The sequence below is a fragment of the Epinephelus moara genome, chromosome 16 (genome assembly GCF_006386435.1).
Source record: "Epinephelus moara isolate mb chromosome 16, YSFRI_EMoa_1.0, whole genome shotgun sequence".
Lineage (NCBI taxonomy): Eukaryota > Metazoa > Chordata > Actinopteri > Perciformes > Serranidae > Epinephelus > Epinephelus moara.
The window spans coordinates 28561608-28580138 of NC_065521.1; the positions used below are offsets into that span (position 1 = coordinate 28561608).

At 42.5% G+C, this 18531-nt stretch overlaps 1 protein-coding gene across 1 annotated transcript; it reads right to left on the bottom strand.

Moving 5' to 3' along the window:
- Window position 1: 1 nt before the first annotated feature.
- On the bottom strand, window positions 2-15535 carry si:ch211-117c9.2 (solute carrier family 26 member 6). The gene is made up of 19 exons (XM_050063973.1): window positions 15189-15535; window positions 12477-12616; window positions 11916-12026; window positions 11168-11340; window positions 10890-11054; window positions 10487-10639; window positions 10207-10289; window positions 8683-8830; window positions 6820-6933; window positions 6600-6677; window positions 6396-6491; window positions 6188-6294; window positions 6013-6082; window positions 4261-4353; window positions 3985-4095; window positions 3526-3876; window positions 3323-3377; window positions 2956-3086; window positions 2-2829 (listed from the first exon to the last, which is right to left on the bottom strand). Exons 1-19 carry the CDS (start codon window positions 15332-15334, stop codon window positions 2803-2805), a joined length of 2352 nt encoding a protein of 783 aa, XP_049919930.1. The 5' UTR covers window positions 15335-15535; the 3' UTR covers window positions 2-2802.
- Between the last annotated feature and the right edge of the window lie 2996 nt (window positions 15536-18531).

The window sequence follows — 18531 nt, forward strand, 5'->3', positions numbered from 1 at the left end:
GCAGTGTTTTTATGACTCTTTATTTACATGGTCTCATTTGCATTTTATTCATAAAGCATACACTAGATAAAAGTACAAAAACTACTCTGGTTTGATCACATTAGATATGTTACACTGACTGTATAAAAATAAACTCAGATCAAAGTTCTCAAGTGTTTTTCAGGCCAAAGACCCCTTAACTTAAAGAGAGACAGAGCAGGAACCCCCTACTACATGTATCGTGTAACAGTGAGCTGCACTTGTTTCTTGGTCTTCTCTAGTTTGCGCTTGCCTGTCGTCGCTAATTTAGCTGCGGTTTTAGCAAGGCAAGGTGCGTTAGCCTCACAGTCTGCACTTCCACCAGTGGTTCCTGACATCAGAGTCTCTTGTTCAAAAGGTTACAAAACAATCCAGTGTGGCTCAAAAATGTCCGTACATTTGGAATAATAATAAACTAATCGGCCAGTATGTTTCAATAGTACATAAATGTTAGCTAACTAGTTCACTCACTTTCATGGATAAGTCATTGATGTATAATAATAACGAGATACCAAAACTTGCACACGGCAAAAAAAGTTTCTAGCTTCTTCTTCGGCCCACTGAATATGCGCAGCTTTGTTTTTCCTGCCGGTCGAGTTCCTTCTCGACTCATAGACTTTACATTGGGATGACATCACAGATTTTAAAGTGATTTTATCGGCCACAGGAAAGTTTCACAAATACAAAATCTCCATGGATCAAATATTCATAAGAGGAATATTAATAATTGACCTTGTTTGCAGTGTCAATAGTTTTACAGAAGTCTTTTTTATTACACTGGTCTTTGGGGAAAATGCTGCAATACCGAGAGTGGCCACTGGGAAAAATTAGAAGCAAGGCCAAGCAGAGCTCCTAGGGGCCTAGGATAGGGGCTGCACAGTGACTTAGTGCTAGCTAGCTCACATGACTGCATAGGGATTCGTGGGTAACAGTTAGCCTATCATTAATCTTGTGTGCTGTAACTTAAATGTTGTTTTTTTTGTTTGATTTTTTTTTTATGAATAGGACGATTTATCTTTGCTATGTTAGATATGGACCCTCAGGGGATCTCAGGCATTAGTCAGCCAGTTAGAACAACAGTGAACACTCTGGGGGAAATATGTGTGTTCTCTAATTTACAACACTTGACCTTGTTTACATTTCAGTGGTTAATTCGATGAACCAATATTTGAGGATCACCGACACACATATCAGTGTTTTCTGCAGGTTGATAATTTATTTATGGATGGAAGTCCTGACATCTCACTGAGAGTCACCAGATACACACTCATGAGTTAATATGATTAGGAAAGTCATTTTTCCAGCTTATACAACTGCACATATAAGTGGACCTCACTTGCACACCTTCTTAACACAAACATATTTCCCACATAGATTTTTGAAAGTAAAAAAACAAACAAAAAAAGGTCATATCTTTGGGTGGGCGACTCAAATGATAAATTAAAATACTGTGTTTAGTCCAGGGATGGGAATCGAGCTGGTTCCATTTGAGATCCGGTCCCACATTGACCAGTCCATTGGAATGGTACGCCTTCCTAGCTTATCGCTTCCTGTTATTGATGCCGGCTTATTTTGCTGACAGTTGCACTTTGCAAACTTGCAACAAGACGGTCTAAAGCGCGGCTTAATTTCACGGAGACTGATGACAACAGTGCTGCTCGTGACATCTGGGAAATGATCATTTAAGGGAGGAAACACGAGCAATGTGCTGGAACATCTTTCGACACAACATGGAATGTGGTGTATTTGACATTCTACGCACTTTGAGTGCCACTGCTTCCCAACCGATCAGCAGAGGGTAAATATCCTCTGTTACAATTACATTAGCACCATGCAGGCAGGCTTAGCAGATTTTTTCTTTGACTGAAAACAGACAGTGTTCTGTGTTCAGACTCGGATAATAAAACTGTGAAGGCTTACCTTTTTTCTACACAGAAAACCGACGAGAAAGCAACAGAGAATCGAACCGACAAGCAGAATCGATAATGGCATTGGTATCGATAAATCTATCAGTTCCCATCCCCAGTTTAGCCTCTGATAGTTAGGATAGCAGATGATAACACTTGACACTCGATCCCAAAAATAGAAGGGAGCCCAAGATGTCAGAAGAATCAGACGTGTGAATACTGAGTATAAATACACCCACGTTGTGTTTAAAAGCTGCTGCTCATTTTGACGTCTATTACACCATATCTGCATTTCAGCTGAATCCTGAAGGCATTTGGAGCCAATGAGTAGTAACGTAAGGATCGAGCACCCCTCTCAGAGGGATTGGCTTGGGCATATCAATGACAAATATTTACATTTTATTGATTTGTTGTGGAAGGCGTGCATTGGTTCAAGAGTATAGATTGACAGACAGACGTATGCACACCCATCGTGGCCCGTCTGTTCACAGCAACACCTCTCACATATGAGCTTCCCCTCACAGTCAACCTTTCACTCACTCTCCACTCTCTCACACAGGCTATAAATACAGACTCCTATTAGTCCAGTGTTACATTCTCCCACTCAGCCCCCGCCCCTTCTCTGTCTCTCACAGTGAGAGAGCTGCAATGACGTATTGCTGGCTATCTCATTAGACGATATCATAAAAAGCCTGTTGCCACAGCAACCGCTCCCTGTATTGCCATGGCAACCAGCCGCCATGTCAAGATGGTGCATTCTCCCCCACTGAAGGGGGAGGAGACGATGACGATGAATAGCGAGCATTGAAGCAGCCTAAGAAGAGGAGGAAAAGGAGGAGGAAGATTGCCATAGTTGGAACATTCTGACCCCTGCTGGTCACATCCGAGTGCTGCAGGGCACATCCTGTGAAATCAGGAAGATTTAGAGCTGAGGGTGGAAACATTTCAGAATATATCACAGCAATTACAAGTGATAAGTGAAGCTGAGAGAATGTAGAAGTGTAAATAATAGTCAGAGTGATGAACTCACAAGTACAAAGTTGGTCTGGCCCGCTCTCCTGAGAATATGAAGCACTGCATCGTGAACTGTGACAAACAGCCGGCTCTTTGGGATGGACTCCGAGAAGAAACCCGCAGTTTCCAGCTGCTCCACGACACATGCTAATATTTGACCACACAGAGAAGCAAGCGTGACAATGAGCATATGAATGCATGAAACAGAAAGCATTTTGTGATAATAGAAATAAATATTTATGTTAGACCTATGCGTCCCTCTGGGAACAATGTGGCGCCACTGAGGCTGAGACCTTGGCGCATTCATTATCTGAAGCTTCAGTGCCTTGACCCCGCATTAAGGACGTTAAGCTTGTCTCTGTTTTGTCTGGTGTGCCACTCACCTTGGCAGCCTGCTAGATAGATGTCCAAATCAATCTCTCCAAAGTCCCTGAATATCTGGTGGAAAAGGCATATCACTTATGTCTGTTTTTGTCTCCTATTCTTTCTTTAACAATGCAGATGAACATTTTCTCTCTGGTCATTTATTTAAACATCTGATGGTTAACTAAGAAATGTCAGCACACAAAGATCTTGGCAGACATACATTTTTCAAGGTCTTCACAGTGACTGTGTCCACAAAGCTGGTTGTCGAAATGTCCAAGATGATGCTGTGCGTGCCTGATCCGCTGGCCCTTCCCTTCTCCTCATCACCGTGGTGCGATACCTGTGTGGTGCTGTCATCACCGTGGCAACCTGTGTCTGAATCTGAGTCTGACATGGTCGTGTCATGTTGGTAAGCCCAGTTTACTTGTCCTTTGCTGAAGCCATTCGCAGAGGTTTCTTTCAGGCTTAAGGCTACAGCATTGCCCTGACTCTGTCCCTTCAGTCCTCCTGAGACTTTCCTCTCATGCATCTCTGAGATTGTGCCATTGGACAGGTGGCTGACTGCTTTAATCTGCCAAAAGGTTGAAAATGTGGAAATAACTACTTGTGACTTACAAGTTCAAATCCATAATTTGTGTAACATGAAGTATCTGTAAATGTGTCATTTAGGATATCATACTTGTTTTTTCGCCTCCTTTTTGGCCTTCTTTCTCTCCTTCTCTTGTTTACGCTTGAGTTTTGCGTCTCGCTTCTTCTTTGCCGTCAGCAGCTTCCCAATTTCAATCCCACTCTGCACAAAAAGCCGAGCATCACATTAAAGAGAGAAAGGGGAAAGTGAGACGAGGGAGAGAGATAATGAAAGCAATTAAGGGGGCTGTAGACAGCGGACTGGGATTACATCTTGTAATCAAATGCAAGCCTACACACACATTCATGAACACACATGCGCACACACCTTCTCTTGCAGGGCCTCCAAGTACATCTCAGCGTTCGTGTAGTAGATAGTTGTAGATGAACGGAAGATTTTAATTCCTGGAATCTCTTTAGCCTGCAGGGACACATTGCGATGCAGAAGAGTTCAGAAACTCACACCCTGTTTGGCTCTCATTTGCACTTTGTACCTCCCCCAGGTATTGTTCAACTAAATGGAGTTCTTCTACCACTTAATGACTGAAAGTTGGGCTAACTCTATCCACAGAGTGTTCCTGTAAAGGGTCGGTTCACCCAAATTTAAGGGGGTTAAAAGCATTCTTTCTCATTTGCCCTTAGTTGCATCGTGTAACGCGGATAGTCTTGCTTTCGTTTGCCTACTTTGAGAGATATTTCTGTTGCCAACACAGCAGAGCGGCTGTGACGGGAATCTTTGTTTCATTTGTGGCGTTCACAGCATTAGCACAATGACACTCAAACAAGACTGAATGAGCAGCCATGCTACCAGCCCTGTGAAGCTGCACCTAGGTCCTTTGCGCTAAATGCTAACACCAGCATGCTAACATGTTTACAATGACAGCGCTGACATACAGTTATTAAGCCGGTTTAACATTTACAGTTAGCGCATTTTTTAGCATTTGCTAAGTAGCAAAAAAACACAAAGTACAGGAATTTGGTCACAAACCAAAGTCCATCCATTTCCTTTCAGTTTCATCCACTTATCCAGGACCCCAAGGCGTTCCCAGGCCAGATGAGATATGTTATCCTTCCAGCGTGTTCTGGGTCTACCCCGAGGGCTCCTACTAGTGGGACGTGCCCGAAACACCTCCAGTGGGAGGCGCCCAGGAGGCATCCTGATCAGATGCCTGAAAAACCCAAGATGGCCACGTCCAAAATGCCGAACTCCAGGTTTCAAAACAGCAGTCCATACATTAGTAGGTGACGCCACGATAGCTACAGTATGTCCATTATTTCCAATGCATTCTCTCTGGCCTCGTCACATATCAACGTTTGGTCACAGACTTTCCACGTCCACATATGACGTGCAAGGTACCCTGGGTGTGTTGGTTGTTGATGTTCTGGGACACCGTGTCAAGTTCTGCCTGTTACATGCATTGTCTTCTTTCAAGATACACTTCCATTTTGTCTTTCAAAATGAAGACACTACGTCGGTACAACACCGCAAATTGATGTTTTTTCCCCCCTTTCAACAACAAACACACATGGTTAGGTTTAGGAAAATAGAACAGGGTTTGGCTTTAGAATCTTTTGGGACGCAACACTACTCTCTTGGGTAAAAGTTGGTGTTTGCTGGACCTATCAACCACCCCACCCGGACTTTTGCCGTCTACCTTTCGTCCCCTTGACGCCGCCGGATGCTGTCATTGTCAGTGCCGCGTATCATCCGACATTAAAGGAAGCCCTTTTTTGTTGGTTTCTGAAGCCGCAGGTGACTGCCCAAGTGCCGGATTTCGACAACTTCACAGTGAGACCGGGCTCTTATTTCATGCAGTCTGCAGTGTCAAGTTGTTAATTGCGCTCTAAACATTGACTGGCACGTGCAAGAAGGAGTCGTAACCCACTTATCTGTTAACCAGATATCCGCTGGCTGCACCAGAACCCCCAAAATATTGCCTGTTGTCGTCAGAGGCTAAATCGTCTTTGCAATTGCATGCAAACGGCATTTCTTTAAATAATTTGGGTGAGCTGACCCTTAAATTTTCTGCAAATGAATATGAAACTGAGAATCTTTCATTTATCGTTAAAAAACTCTTACCTCCTTGTAGGTGTCTGTGTCCAGATACAGGCCAGTGCCCGACACGTGGCCTAAGATAGAGTAGCGGGGCCTGAAAGGTATTAAAATGACATTATTATTGCAGCTCTGTGAAAGTCTCATCAAAACCTCTCGTTGTGTTTACATCAATAACACGTCATTAGTGGCATGTAGTTACAGTTGTGTCCTGAAGATGACAGTGAGCATGGAAAAGCCAATGGAGACAGCAAGACCCAGGTCCAGGTTGAGCAGGATGGTGCTTGTGAATGTCACCAACCACACCAGCTAGAGGGCAGCAAGCATGAACACTGACGGTCAGCGGGGTCAAAGTGCAACAAAGCTCACACAACATTTAACTGAGCATCTTAAAGAGGATTTAGCCGTACCAGATCAACCTTGTTGGTCTTCCACAACATAGGCACGTCCATGAACTGCTTAAACATTCCTTTCAAATTCACAAACACTATTGTGGATAACACAGCCTAAGAAAAACAAACACACACAGAGAGGTGTTCACATATATCCACAACCTTACTGGTTATTAAAATATATCTGCAGAGAGAGAAATGGTACTTGGGGGTGAGTTTTACCTTAGGGAGATCTGAAAAGAGAGAACCTATTTTCAAAACTGTGATCAGCACGATGACGGACGAAATCACTCCTGCAACCTGACAAAACACACACACACACACACACACACACACACACACAGAGTTATTGAACAATAAAGGGCCTCACACTGAACATTAGAATCAAACGTAATTGGTGGTTTTTGTGCTATTTTTGCACAAAACGTTGGTGCGTGCGTACTTGTGTCTTGCCCCCTGTGCTCTCCTGGACGAGGCTGCGTGACAAAGAGGAAGTCACCGAGTAACACTGAAAAAAGCCGCCGACAGCGTTGCTAAGACCCAAAGCAACAAGCTCCTGGAAAAAGAGAAACAGCAAGACAGGCGCAACATTTCAGTTCAGAAACTGGTGATCTTTGATACGGACACTGAAATGTAACACTCGTCATATCTATAAATAGCTCTTCATCCACAACTATATATAAGTAACCTTCGGATGAATAGCATAGCGCACTGTTCATTCACTTTATGGCCATGTCAATACATCACTGACAGGCTGAGGGCAGTGCCAAGCATATTTAAGACACACTTGATTACATAAAGCTTGTTGAGCATTAATGATTTAGCAGGCCAGCTCTTAGAGGCTGAGTGCCCGCAGTCTGTCGCTCCTCAGAGCAGACTGATCACAGTCACATGCCTCTGCCAGTGTGTATGAGTGAATAAGTCTGTGTTCTGTAGACAAGAATAAGACATTTAAAATAAAACCTTCCTGTATGTCTCCACGTGCAGAACTGTGGGGGAATGCACAGGTTTGTTTCTATTTACAGGGTGACATTAATCTGTTTTTTGCCAATAAAGTGGCAACATGTCCTGATGTACTAGCAAAGGGAAGAAAGTGCAGTTCAATCTAAGGCTGTGGTTTTGTATAAATAATGAGTTATCAGAAGAAAATGAATATGCAGAAGAGAACATCTCCATGACGGAGGGAGTGATACACGCTCTTCTGTAATACCTGCTGCGATCCCTCTTAGACAGGCTTGTTTCATGTGACACGTATCTACTTTTTATTCAGACAGTCGAGTCTCATTATTCACAAGCTAAACTTAACTGCAAAAATAAATTTACTGTAACTCCCACTTTATGCACGTTGCACATGCACATGTGTCCGACTGTGGGGCAAGTCCCTGATGGCTCTGCAGTATGACGTTGTGAGACATTTGAGGCATTATGACATTCAGAAATGGACTTCTACAATTACTGGCTTAAATGCATCTTCAGCCAACTCCTTAAGAGGTTTAGGCGATGAAATTTCAGTCTGTCATTACTGTTAGGATATAATTCAGAAATTGATGCTGCACAAAGTGACTTGTCGATGAGGACTGTGAACAAACAAGAAACATCTTCTCCTACATCACACAAATACGCAGTATGGAATAGGCAAAATAATTTCTCAAATGGAAAACTAATTTGTAAACAGTGCTGTCTACAAACAGAGACACACTCAGTGGCGCCCCCCAAAATTTGTCATTGGGGTGTCCTAATAGCCTCCTGCTTCATATATTAAAAGTATACCTGCATGGATTACCTTCATTGAGCGAAGTCTTTCGCTCAAACCTTAATCATCACATATCATCTCTTAATATGTACACCTGTAATCTGTATTAAATAATTATCTGGACTTCATTCACCTGTCTCTCCTGATTGACCTCAGCTTAGCTTTTGACACAGTGGACCAAAACATCTCAATCAACCGCCTGGAAAACTTTGTCGGTATCAGTGTTGTAACTCTGGATTGGTTTATCTCCTATCTGTCAAACAGGCTCTTCTCTGTCTTATTTAGGTCTGAGAAATTATTCCCAGTCAGACTTATATGAATAACTCCCTCCAGGACGATCTGATTCATTTTTCCACTGATGTGACAGTCCTGACCAACTGTGAGCGAGCACAGTCTAATTTTAGGACAAAGTTAGACTCTTCCCTGTTTCCAGAGAGTCCGCCAGGAACAGGGACTCCAAGTATAACTCTCACAGTTGTTTGTGAGTACCACAGTCTGTGTGTGTGTCCCTTTGTAAATTCAAAGATGTGCGTGGGTGTGTGTGTTCCTCACCTGGTTGCTATCCACCTTGTAGCCGTGTTTGAGGGCAAACGTTTTGCCCAGAGAAATGTTGATGGCATAGCCTACAATGGCCACTGCAAAAGCATCGCCTATCACTTTTGAGAACAATGTGGCATCCGGAGCTTGAGGGGCCTTGAGCCTGGAGATGGGAGGTAAAGATGATAAAGATGTTTCAGGTTTTCATCACTTTCATGTCAAAGAATCCTGACACACAGGCAGTGTCACAAACCGCTCAGGACATTAGGACAGCTCACATTTGCCCAGAGGTTGTTAAAATCTCAAAGAACTGTTTTCTTTCTACCAAACTGAGCCCAGTCTAACTGAATCCAACGCTTGGGCAGTGACTTGCGGCGTCAGAAACCAACAAAATAAAGGCGTCCTTTAACGTCAGCATGATACGCAATTGGTTGTTGTTATAGTTTAATGGCAACCGGCTGCATCAAGGCGGGACAAGGACGAAAGTTAAGGTGGCAAAAGTCTGACTTGGGTGGGCAGGAGGGATGGTGAATGGGTCCAACAAACACTGACTTTGGTGTATCTTGACACGGTGTCCCAGAACGTCAACAACCAACACACCCAGGGTACCTTGCACGTTGTATGTGAACATGGAAAGTCCATGACCAAAATGTCAATATGTGACGAGGTGGGAGTGAGAATGTCTTGTCCATGAGTAGATGCACGCTTCCTTCTGTGCAGTGATACAATTGGCGGGTGTAGTGCGTGAGAAATAAAATAGTTCCCATGGCGGGTGTAGTGCGTGAGAAATAAAATAGTTCCCACATGAAACTGCTCACAACAAGGTCTGTGGGTTATCTTGAGTAACCGGGTCATGGTTTCTGGAAAGAGACATTGCTGTTGAGTTTTTCATTTGTATTTTTTGGCACTTTGAGCATCACAAGCCGAGCGCCATCTAGTTCCATTATATTAGAGAGAAGGCAGACATCTCTACGGCTGATATCTTTAACACCCGGCAACTCACACCAAAACAATCTAGATTGATAAATAGCGCTACAGGTAAGGGGAAGTTTTTTTTGTGAGGTGAACTGTTCCTTTAAACTGCAGCAGGACATGTGACCCTAACACAGGCTGTAATCCCATACTTGGAAACACATCCTCACACGCCCATCCTCAATCTTTACCAAAAACGACCAGAATGAGAGTTCCATGAATATCAAAACCGTTGTCCAAAACAAGAAACGCTTTAAGTAGCTTTCAACTATTACGTCCTCTATTTACACGACCTTGTTTTATGCCTTTTGGGGAAACTCTGCTCGCTTATGGATATTTTTTTAGAAAGTCATTTACACAAGCACACACTGTGACTGTTCCTTTGCATTCTGTTCCTTCATCTTATCAACAACCACACACAGTCTCTCCACAAACACAAAATGTGGTACCTTTGACTTTGTGATCTTGGGAACAGTCTTGCACCTGCAGCTGTCTTGATCTCACCTCTCCCACCTCTCTCTCTCTCTTCTACACACACACACACACACACACACTAGATGAACCTACCCACTGGGAATCTCTCCAACCACATCAATGCTGTATATAGTCGTAAGGCGGCAGAAGTGGATGATGATTGTTGCTGCTATGATCTGTAAAAAAAAAAAAGGCGCAAGGAATGTTGGTTCTGTATGTCTTGTAAATCATTACTTTCAGCACAAGCAAGCCCTCTTTTTTTCATGTGTAAAACAAGGTCATCAGTGCCTCAGTCCGTCACGATCTCTGTGGTCAAGATGCCCCCTGCTGGACTATTAAATGAGCACACCTGCTGAATAAGCGGGGGACTTACCACTATGATTTCTATTGGAATGGGCAGAGGCAGCTTCTGTCTGTAGCAGTCATTGAGTTCTTTGACCACAATGAGTACAGTGAGTGCGACCAGGCTGACCACCAGCTCTGGCACTTTAGTCTCAGGCAGCTGCCGACAAATATCCACCAGAGTCTGTGAGGAAGAGAGTGGAGCAGTGCAGGACGGAGCAAGGGGAGGAAGTTAGAAATAAGAATATTACAAATGTAGTGTAGAAAGCAAACAGGTGTGCACAGGCCTACTGACTTTGCCACTGTGCTGGTGGACAAAATTGGCTCATAAATATGTGGCTTATACACAAACTGTGGTGCATTACTTTTTATAGCTATATGTACAAACAGTGCACGAGAACAGCCTGAAATAGTGTTATGGATGACACACTCACATAAATAAGAGAGAGAGGACCAGTGAAGCGGTCTGGCTTGACTCCAAACAGGTACTTGAGCTGGGAGACGCATACATGGCATGCTGATCCTGTGGTGTAGCCTCGAACCAGTGGCTCAGACAGGTAGGTGACCACAAAACCAAACCTCACCACACCTAACACGATCTAAGAATGGAAAAGGCGGTGAAGAAAAGTAGTACAATATGACTTTAGAGGGGTTGTTCAGTGTCTCGATACAGTCACTTTTTAGTTTGGTCAAAATGGACAAACAGACACACCTGAAAGATTCCTGTCAAGACAGTGAGGGAACATGCTATCTGTACTCTGTACGCATCTCGTTTATCGAAGTCCACAATGTCAGTCCCATTTGTGCCATTTACAATAAAGTTACTGTCTGGTGCCAGCCTCTCCGTCACACTCCCAATCATGATGCTGATCACAGCAAACGTACCTGAACAGAAAAAAAAGAGGAATGTGTATTAAGCCCCGTTTCCACCAAACACTTTCAGTATGGTACCTTTGGAACCAAAAGTACCCTTCAGACATGGTACCTAGACCCTAGTGTTTCCACCGCAAACAGTACTCTTAAATGTGGGCAGGGTTGTTGTCCCTCACTGCTCCGTCCAGCACTCACTGTATTTCCTTATTACTGGTGACACAGATGGAAGTCTGCACCTCGTTTATCGTCCACAGAACAAAGATGTGAACAGTGGCTTCTGCCTCAAAACCAGCCACAACTCAACAGCAGAGTGACCGTCCGCTATTGACCAATCAATAGACTGCAGTTTTTGCAGCTCCATCTTTAGTACTGTACCTGATCTGTGTGCTAGGTACCCCAACAGAAAGGTGACCAAAATGGTATGGAACGTTTCCATTGGTACATCCACAATTCTTCATAGTGGAAATGGAAAAAAAGCGTACCGAACTGAACCGTACCGTGCCGTACTGCTCAGTGGAAACGGGGCTTTTGTGTTCTTTTAGTAAATTTAAATCACCCTCACCTTCACACACACTTTTTTTACTCACCTATGGAGATGTGCCTGGAAGTGCCAAAGATGAAGTAGACCAGCACCGGGTAGAGGGAGGTGTAAAGGCCAAACACTGGGCGTAAGGAAGCCAGAAGGGCGTATGCCATGCCTGGTAAAAAGAAATAAGAAACAAAGTCCAAAACAAGTTCAATAAAAGTATCACATGTTGGCTGAATCTCACATCTGTTCGTTAAAGATGAGGCTTTAGCCAGGAGACGATTAGCTTAGCTTAGCACAAAGGCTGGAAGCAGGTGGAAAAAGCTGTCCTTGCTTTGGGGGGGCTGGAGCCTATCCCAGCTGACACTGAGCAAGAGGAGGGGTACACCCAGACTATCAAAGGGCTGACCCATAGAGACAGACAACCATTCACGCTCACATTCACACCTACAGCCAATTTAGAGTCACCTTTTAAACCTGCATGTCTTTGGACTGTGGGAGGAAGCCGGAGTACCTGGAGAAAAACAAGCAACATGCAAACCCGACACAGAAGGGCTCCACGACCCCAGGGTTCATGTGATGTGGATAACCTCTCAGCTCCCTCTCATTCATACATACACACCCTGCGGCAGATGCATGATGCCCACGCTGCAGCCAGAGATCAGGTCCCCTATGGCGTTTTCTCTGATGGAGTAGTGAGGCAGCCAGCCGAGAACAGGGATCCAGCTCAGTACTATGTGCTTCAGTCTGGACACCGAACACCTGCAACAACCATCCCAAAAATTCAGTACATACCTTTTGCATCACTAAGAACACTATTCATAATTTGAGTTTTCCACTAGAGAGGAGTGTGTGTCTGCCTGAAAAGTAGATAAAATATGTAGGTTTTTAGCTTTAATGTTCGAGTTTATTTGAAAGACAAAGAAAGGAACTGATGTTGATGTGATTACATTTGAATTATGTTTGCTGAAGAGTGATTCTTTCCTGTAAAACACATTGATACATTTATGCTGTTTTAGAAAAAAGGGAACAGATGTAATACATTAAAAAATCATAAAATGAGGCTTGTGAATTGTAACACCTGCGACAGGTTTTATCAGCTGGCCTTGTAAAACAGTGACACAGTGGATAACACCTGCAAATCTAGGAGCTGCTGTTCACTTGTTGTGAACAGATGCAGTGTAGTACTGACCTGAATATCAAAATGTAAAATGCCTGTGTAAACAGATATTAGACCTCTTTTTAGACTTTTAGCAACTTGTCACACCCAGACTGAGTTTTGTCGTCCTCTGCTGAAATGTCACTATCATTTATTCACTGTCTTAACTGAACGGAAAATATTTCATCTTGTGTTACTGTGATTGATTAATATTCATTTTAAGAGTCTTATATGATGTAACACAAGTTATCATGAACGCTTCCTCCTATATAAAACAGTGAACTCTGCTCGGACTCAGGTCACACCATTGGTCAGCCCTTTTTAATCAACCCCCGCTTTGCTCCGAGACAGTAAAACACACATAAATTTGCATGCACATGCAACAAACTCATTCATGACTCATTCACTAATTCATGAGTCACTTTTTACAGGTTGAGTGGGCAGTTAGAGGTACAGCCACACACACACACTGACACACACAGTTGCAGTACATTACTCCCAACTCAAATACCAATGCTTGGTCAGTGGACTTATTCGTCTACACATGACTTGATAGGTACCGCTCCTGCATCAGTTTAGCACATTCAGGGACGCCATGTCAATTTACGCTCGTTACCATGTGTCTTTTCAAAATGAACCACTGTTTTCACAGGAAATGTACAGTTTCTGCACATTAATTGTGTACAGTCTTTTTAAATAAATAAAAAAAAAACCCAACTTAGAATGAAGGTAAAAACTTGATTTTTATGTTAACTTTCTTAGGCAATAAAAATGCGATAGGTTTAAAAAAACAACATCATGGTTTGGCTTAAAATAAGTATGCATGTTACTAATGTAATATAACATCACATGACATGCTAGCATGCTACTAGCACACAACTGGACTGACTGTGGTTTCACGTGTGACAAGAACAGCGGGCTCCTGGGTAAAAGACCTGAGTTTGTTTGACCCATTCACCACCCCATCCACCCGCCCAATGCGGACTTTCTTACTTTTAATACTATGGGAGTTGCCAACAAATGTTGCCAAGGTTGTCTCATACAGCCACTAAAGGGTGCCTCTGTGCGGCTGTGTCTGATGGCAACAGACTACTGACCAAGCATCAGTATCTGAAAGTTGGGAGTGAGACTGGGTTGAATAAAACTTGTAGAAAAGACACTGTGTGGGAATCTTTTCTACAAGTTTTATTCTTTTCGTCCCTCTCCTACGCTCCTGTTTGGAAATAAATGTGCAAAGTAATCCTTTGTAGTGAAACCGGGTTGAAAATTGCAAGTGCGCAAAAACACATTCACATTCAGAAACAGTGTTGGGGAGTAACTAGTTACACGTAACAGAGTTGCGTTATTACATTACAAAGGTACTGAGAAAACATGTGCAATTAAATTACAGCTACTAATTTAAAGGGGTTATGATGTATTCTTTGCGGCAAAAAGTTCATATGTAGAATATAGCGTTCATTCTGTTCCGGCAAACACGAGTCAGCAAAGCCATGAGGACAAATCTGAGTGCAGCACCATTGCCTCCAAGGAGCTGTCTCTATGTCCAGACAGATTCCATTAATCTGGCAGTATGCACTCACAATTTTTAATGCTGTTTCTGATTGGTTCTCTTGCTCGAATTTGCACCGCCTCTCGTCTGCCGATCAAATCAAGGTGCATTGCTCTATGCTTTTGAATACTACTATGTCTGGCTGCAACCAGTCAACCATGCCAAGGCAGGTGGCGATGTTGTTGGCGTTTCAGTGTTGGAAATTCAACGATATTTTCATTCTGAAATCAGAAAAAGGGCTCTAACGTTTCTGTACAGTGTGAAGCTTGTTTACCAGCAGTGAAAATTATATCAGCGTCAAAATGTTTGATGTCAAACCTGAGGAAACATCTACAGGCCAGTTAATGTAACCGCCATCAGTTGCATAAGACAAGTAATCAAAATGTAATAAAATGTACTAAATTACATTACTTTGATTAAGTAATTAAAATTATTACGTTACTTATTATATTTTCAAGAGAGTCATCTATGACTTATTACATTTCAAAACTAACTTCCCAACATTGTCCACAAACACACACAAATATGTCCTTTTTACCAGATTGTGCCATTTCTTAATCTTCATATTTTGCCATTTGCATGTCAGACCACTATCTCCACATATATAGTCTCCTCTCCATCTTTACCTCAGGGACTCTTTCACCCGGTTACCCAGGGTTGGTTTAGTGGACCAAGTCCCTTTTTGTGCCACTTCATCCAGACATAACTCATCCAGGACCTTCCTCTTCACAAAATACTCCCCAGCTGAACAGTCCCTCTCCTCCATGTCCATGTCTGTTAGACCAGATCCAGCCAACCGCCTTAAAACCAGTGTCCTCCTTTCCTGCCTGAAGGTCCTCCTTGATGAAGACAGCACACACACTTAAAGTGTTGTCACAAGAGAAGCCAAACAGTGTGCAGTGAGAGTGAAGCCTCCTCGCCTTTCTGTACTGATTGACAGCGCTTGTTTTTGGACTGTGGGAGTGACTGTTCCTTTCCAGTCCTTATAAGAAGACACCTGCCACCCCACATGTCCCCGTTCTGCACGCACACACCTGAGGTTATCCGTGTGTCACCCTGTAGTGATTAACTTGGTGAAAACTGCAGCTGAAAGGCCGAACTTTGGTAAACACACTCCAAACTGTAAAAATTGTTAAAACACTGACAGTCACACAGCAACACTGCAGCTGACACACTCTGTTTAATGCGCAGGGTAAAAACACTTTTTCACAGTCCTGTGTTTAAAATTAAAGTTCACATTGTAGTGTTTATGCAGCAAACGTCTCACCAAACTGTGGAACAGAAAGTATGCTGGTGAGGTTTGTGTGTACGCACCAGATTGAATGAAACATCTTATCTTTATGGCTGCCAAACTTATAAGACTTATAAGAGATAAAGAGACATAAAGCAACAACATGTTTATTGTCAGCAGCAAAGCTGAAACACATTGTGTTACTAGCATTGCCCAATATGCTTTATGGAATGAGGCAATCAAAAAAAAACAACTTCTTTCCAAAGATTGTTCACATAAACCCAAAATAACTCAGACTGAGAGCAGACCAGCAGATTTACATGTGACTTGTGGCTAGTCAAGTTCTTAAATTTTACTAAACTAAAACAGTTTTTACCTTTACTGAATTAAATTAAATTAAATCAAGTGCCATGTGTTCTGCCTAAATGTTATGCCTAAACGCATAAAGTCGGCAGTCGGCTGCTGGTCAATGTCGGGCCGTTGGAGAGCGTCTGTCACCCTATTTTTTGCAGTGTGAATGGTCCCATTGACACTAGCCGGCCCTTGTCAGCCCTCGCTGGCTGTATTCACCTGATTCAGCATGTTTAATTGGTGTCGGGGACGGCGGAGCCCATCAGCGATTGAAATCGCTCTGGCAGTTGAGTGCAAGAAACAGAAGTGAAGAAAGCAGACAACCGACCTAGTCACATATTGACGTGCTTGGTCATGGACCTTCTAAGTCCACATACAACGTGCAAGGAACCCTTGGTGCTGTCGAAATATCAGGGTTTGGCTTTAGAATCTTACGAGACGCAAACACCGCTCTCTCAAGTGAAAGCCTGTATTTGTTGGACCCATCCACCACCCCCTCCTGCTGCCCCACTTGGACTTTCGCCGCCTTAACTTCCATTCTTGTCCTGCCACATTTCCTCCTGACACTGCCGGTCGGACACCGTTAAACTATAATGGCAACCGTTACATTCTGTTACATTCCAACCATTTGTTTGCGCTGCTGGTAATAACCAATTGCACACTTGTAGCTATTTTGCACATTTTTTTTTACAACCTCTACCTCACTTCTCACTGTGTTGTGTATATAATTTGATCTTTTTTACTCCTGCAAGTTCATATTTTTCTTTTATTCCTGTATATTTCTTGTATATTTTAACTACTAAACACTACATGTTTTTGCATATATTTTATATTTCTATATTATCACAGGGCTGACACATAGAGACAGACAACCATTCACGCTCACATTCACACCTACGGGCAATTTAGAGTCACCAATTAACCTGCATGTCTTTGGACTGTGGGAGGAAGCTGGAGTACCCGGAGAAAACCCACGCTGAGACAGGGAGAACATGCAAACTCCGCACAGAATCCACCACCCTGGATTTGTACTGGGAACCCTCTTATTGTGAGGCGACAATGCTAACCACTGCACCACTGTGCTGCCAGTTTTGATGACTGAGTGCCATTGGAATCCAGCATATTACTTTTTTTTTTTTTTTTAATGACAAATTATACTATGACTACTATAAACTATATTTTAATGACTTTTTCATGACATACTATACTATGACTTCTTTTATGGCATTTCTGCGAGCTTTTTATGACATCTTAACCAATCAACTACTTTTTCATGATATACTAACACTTTACCAAAACTACAACTGAAAGTGTTGTAGCCTACATAACACTCATATTACATTCTAGTTTTCCACTTTTTAATATTTAATAATATTAGATATTTGAAATAAGGGCATAGGTTTGCATATATCTTGGGAGGACAGAATTGTGCTGACCAATATTTGAGCAAAGTTGTCCTCATTCTAACAGTTCTGTGCATAAAAACACAGGACACATTGCATCTCATATTGATTCAGTAAAGGACAGGGCATTTTATTTTTCAGTATAGGTTGATCACGTATTATGCCTGATCAAAAGTGTTTTCTCAGCTTGGGCACAGCTGCTTCCCTTGTTTCATCCAGAGAGAGTCCCAGACGCAGTTCTGTGTCTGTCAGGCGGTCTGACGGTGATACTACCACATCAGCAGATGTAGATATTTGAAGTGTATTTTTGTAATATTACAACTTTTTTCTTGAAATATTTAAACTTAATTCTTGACTCAGAGAACACAGATAGGTGGGACGTCTTTTGAGTGTGCAAAAAGTTTTGAGCATGGGCAGAAATCGTGCTGAAACATATACGAGCTATTAAAGTCCAGGTGTTTATCAGTTAATTAAAATGGATTCATTTATCACTGATGTGAATAGCTGCCACATGCACATTTAAAAAGGTAACTTTCCCCTAACAAAAAACAGGACTGTGGAGTAAATCATGCCTATGTTTGTTGATTCCACTATCAAGAGGTGAAATGAACTGAACGCATTCTCATTTCATGATCAAACTCAAACTGTACAGATGAAATATCATACATAATACGTATAATTGTTTCTCTATAAACATTCTATATTTAAAAAGGGCCCGATATATCACTCCAGCTACAAAACTTGCTAAATAAAAGCCAATTTAACTGTGAACTGAGTGACCCTATAGCGCAAATTCATCAGTCACACTCCTGACAGGGCTCGTTTAAATCATCTATTTGATGTTTATGAAGAGCTGGTTAATGTTTAATAGGGTCTTTGTCAAAATTACTCTCAGTATTGATTTTGAGGTTTATCTTGTTTTTCGGTCTGTGTGAAAAGGAGCAGTGAACACGCTCAAATGTGGACACAGAGGTGACGAAGGTT

What these genes read in the sequence shown, in the direction of transcription:
- si:ch211-117c9.2 (XM_050063973.1), bottom strand. Translation starts at nt 15,334, where the DNA reads ATGGACATGGAGGAGAGGGACTGTTCAGCTGGGGAGTATTTTGTGAAG. An exon ending in GTCATCTTCAGGACACAACT is followed by an intron (nt 6,083 to 6,187) that starts GTAACTACATGC and finishes AATACCTTTCAG; the next exon opens with GCCCCGCTACTCTATCTTAG. An exon ending in GCCAGACCAACTTTGTACTT is followed by an intron (nt 2,830 to 2,955) that starts GTGAGTTCATCA and finishes CTGATTTCACAG; the next exon opens with GATGTGCCCTGCAGCACTCG.